Consider the following 2,402-nt stretch of genomic DNA (forward strand, 5'->3'; position numbering starts at 1 on the left):
ACCCTCCCGTCCCCCCCCTGTCTCTCTCTCCGCCCTCTCTCCCCGTCCCTCCCCCTCTCTCTCTCTCTCTCTCTCTCTCTCTCTCTCTCTCTCTCTCTCTCTCTCTCTCTCTCTCTCTCTCTCCGTCTCTCTCTCACAGTCAGAAGTCTGCTCACCCTTCCTGCTCTGCCCCCCCTTGCCTCTCCTCTCCATTCCACCCCAGCATATCTATCACATTACAGAACCCAAACATCTATGACAGCACTTGCCACAGAGGATCAGACCCACCTCATCACTGTATCCCTCATCTCTGGTCACAAAGCCACATACAGTGCTCAGCACCAAATGCCTTACAAAAGCATGCTGCAGAAACAAAGGTCTGGAGAAGAGATCGAGGAGGAAAACAAATACTGACAGTTTAAGGACTGCCTGTTCAAACCTGTCACATCTTAGCTTTTAGTTACTAGGGGAAAATTACCTCTCAATCCTAACATATTGTATAATAAGATTAAAAGGAGAAAGTCTGGTTTTCTACTGGACAGCTAGAATTAGACACAGGTCAGTGAGGAATCTTGCAGGGCTTAAAGGAGCCCAAGCCTCCCTGAAGACAAAAGCTTGGGAAGGAATAGTCTACTGCCAATTCACCTTTACACTGCCCTGACCATCAATGTAGGGGAGGTCACTCACCTGGCTTATTGCCTTCCCCCTGGTGTCCCAGCTGCCCCTTGGTGTTTAAACCGCACGTGTACACCTCCCCATCTTCCAGCAGGAACATGGAGTGGTTTCCTCCACACGCCACTTCCTTAACGGTTCTGTCAGATATGAAGCTGCACACCTGGGGCTCAGCAACAATTCCTTGCAGGTTGGTGCTGATGCCTGGTTGGCCCAGAGACCAATACCCCCAACATAGCATTGTTCTTAACCTTCAGGGAGTCATGGAGCCTAGAGGACAGTTCTGTTAAAAGAAAAGGGGGGGGGGGGGTAAAACCAAGTGAATAGGTCAGAAGAAATCAGGTAATAAATGAAACTAATTTACAATAACCTCTAAGAACAAAATAGATGATAGAGCTGGATCACAACATCTAACCCATCATTTTATACTAATTAAAAAATAACCCTCTCCTAATACTTCAAATATCTTGCAACTCAGAATAAAACATATTAATATTGTCAAAAGTATTTATAAGCTGAATGCATTCCTTTAATCCCAGCACTCAAGAGGCAGAGGCAGTTGGATCTCTGAGATTGAGGCCAGCCTGTTCTGCATGGTGAGTTCCAGGTCAGCTGTGGCTACAGGGAGACCCTGTCTCAAAAAAAAAGTATGTTATGCTTTTATATGTTATAAAAATGCTATTCTGTGTTTTGGAGTTATGTTATTTATAAAAATGCTATTTTGTGTTTTGGAGTTTTAAAAAAACCTTTTTTGAACCAATGAATGAGCACAAAATATGGCTTACATTGGTCATTGATGGCCAACTATAGAAGGATGTTGAAATGACCTCATCTTTCTCAAGGTACCTTTCATTTGCATTTTCTGATTTTTTTTTAATGTTTGAACCAATTAAGTCCTTTACTAAACCTGTTAGCTAAGTTAATAGTATTTCGCCACCTGAAACAAAAATGAGAAACAGAGGAAAATGTTATCCTCTTCCTTCTGAGTCAAGCTTCCTATTTGGGAGTGAACACTCTCCATTCCAGAGACAGCAGCCCACATCCCTCTGGGCCCACTCCAAAGACCATCAGCCCATATCCCTCTGGGTCCACTCCAAAGGCCATTAGCCCACATCCCTCTGGGGCCACTCCAGAGACCATCAGCCCACATCCCTCTGGGCCCACTCCAGAGACCATCAGCCTGCATCCCTCTGGGCCCACTCCAGAGACAGCGGCCCACATCCCTCTGGGGCCATTCCAGAGACAGCAGCCTGTATCCCTCTGGGTCTTCTCCAGAGACTAGCGCCTGCCTCTTTACCAGTTCACACACACTAAGGTGACCAGATCACGTTAAGAGTTAATGAAGATACACATAAGGTGGTGCCTTCTATGTGGCTAACAGAAACACAAAGCAGTGGAACTGCTTTAGAACATAGTGTGGAGTCCTTCAGAAGTTCTTTTAATTCTTACTATCCATATACTCAGAAATATCAGGCAGGTGATTTTGCTCCTCAGAAAAAGAATTAGTAAACCTCTCTAGTTCTGAAAGAAAAGTCAGGATTTAGAGAAGAAATGTAGGGAAAAACCCCTGTCATAAAAAAAAGAAAGAGAGAGAGAGAGAGAGAGAGAGAGAGAGAGAGAGAGAGGAGAAAGAAAGAAAGAAAAGAAAAGAAAAGAAAAGAAAAGAAAAGAAAAGAGAAGAAAAGAAAAGAGGCCAAGTGTGGTCAGCCCTGCACTCAGTTCATCTGATAGAAAGTGATCTGGTGTTTGAA

General features: G+C 44.4%; 1 protein-coding gene across 5 annotated transcripts in view; it reads right to left on the bottom strand.

Annotated features, from left to right (window-relative positions):
- The window catches only part of Herc3 (HECT and RLD domain containing E3 ubiquitin protein ligase 3), a 125,058-nt gene that overhangs the window by 108,193 nt on the left and 14,463 nt on the right, over positions 1-2,402 (bottom strand). For 3 of the 5 annotated variants that reach the window (XM_008844635.3, XM_008844637.3, XM_029569067.1), the window contains exon 3: positions 667-934. The exons of 1 other annotated variant lie outside the window; for it this stretch is intronic. In XM_008844635.3, the coding sequence (XP_008842857.1) occupies positions 667-892 (226 nt within the window). In that variant the 5' untranslated portion in view covers positions 893-934. Of the gene's footprint in view, positions 1-666; positions 935-2,402 lie in introns of those variants that run through there. One more of the 5 variants, XM_029569066.1, reaches the window with a different exon arrangement.

The sequence above is a fragment of the Nannospalax galili genome, unplaced genomic scaffold (assembly GCF_000622305.1).
Source record: "Nannospalax galili isolate Female #2095 unplaced genomic scaffold, S.galili_v1.0 scaffold441, whole genome shotgun sequence".
NCBI lineage: Eukaryota > Metazoa > Chordata > Mammalia > Rodentia > Spalacidae > Nannospalax > Nannospalax galili.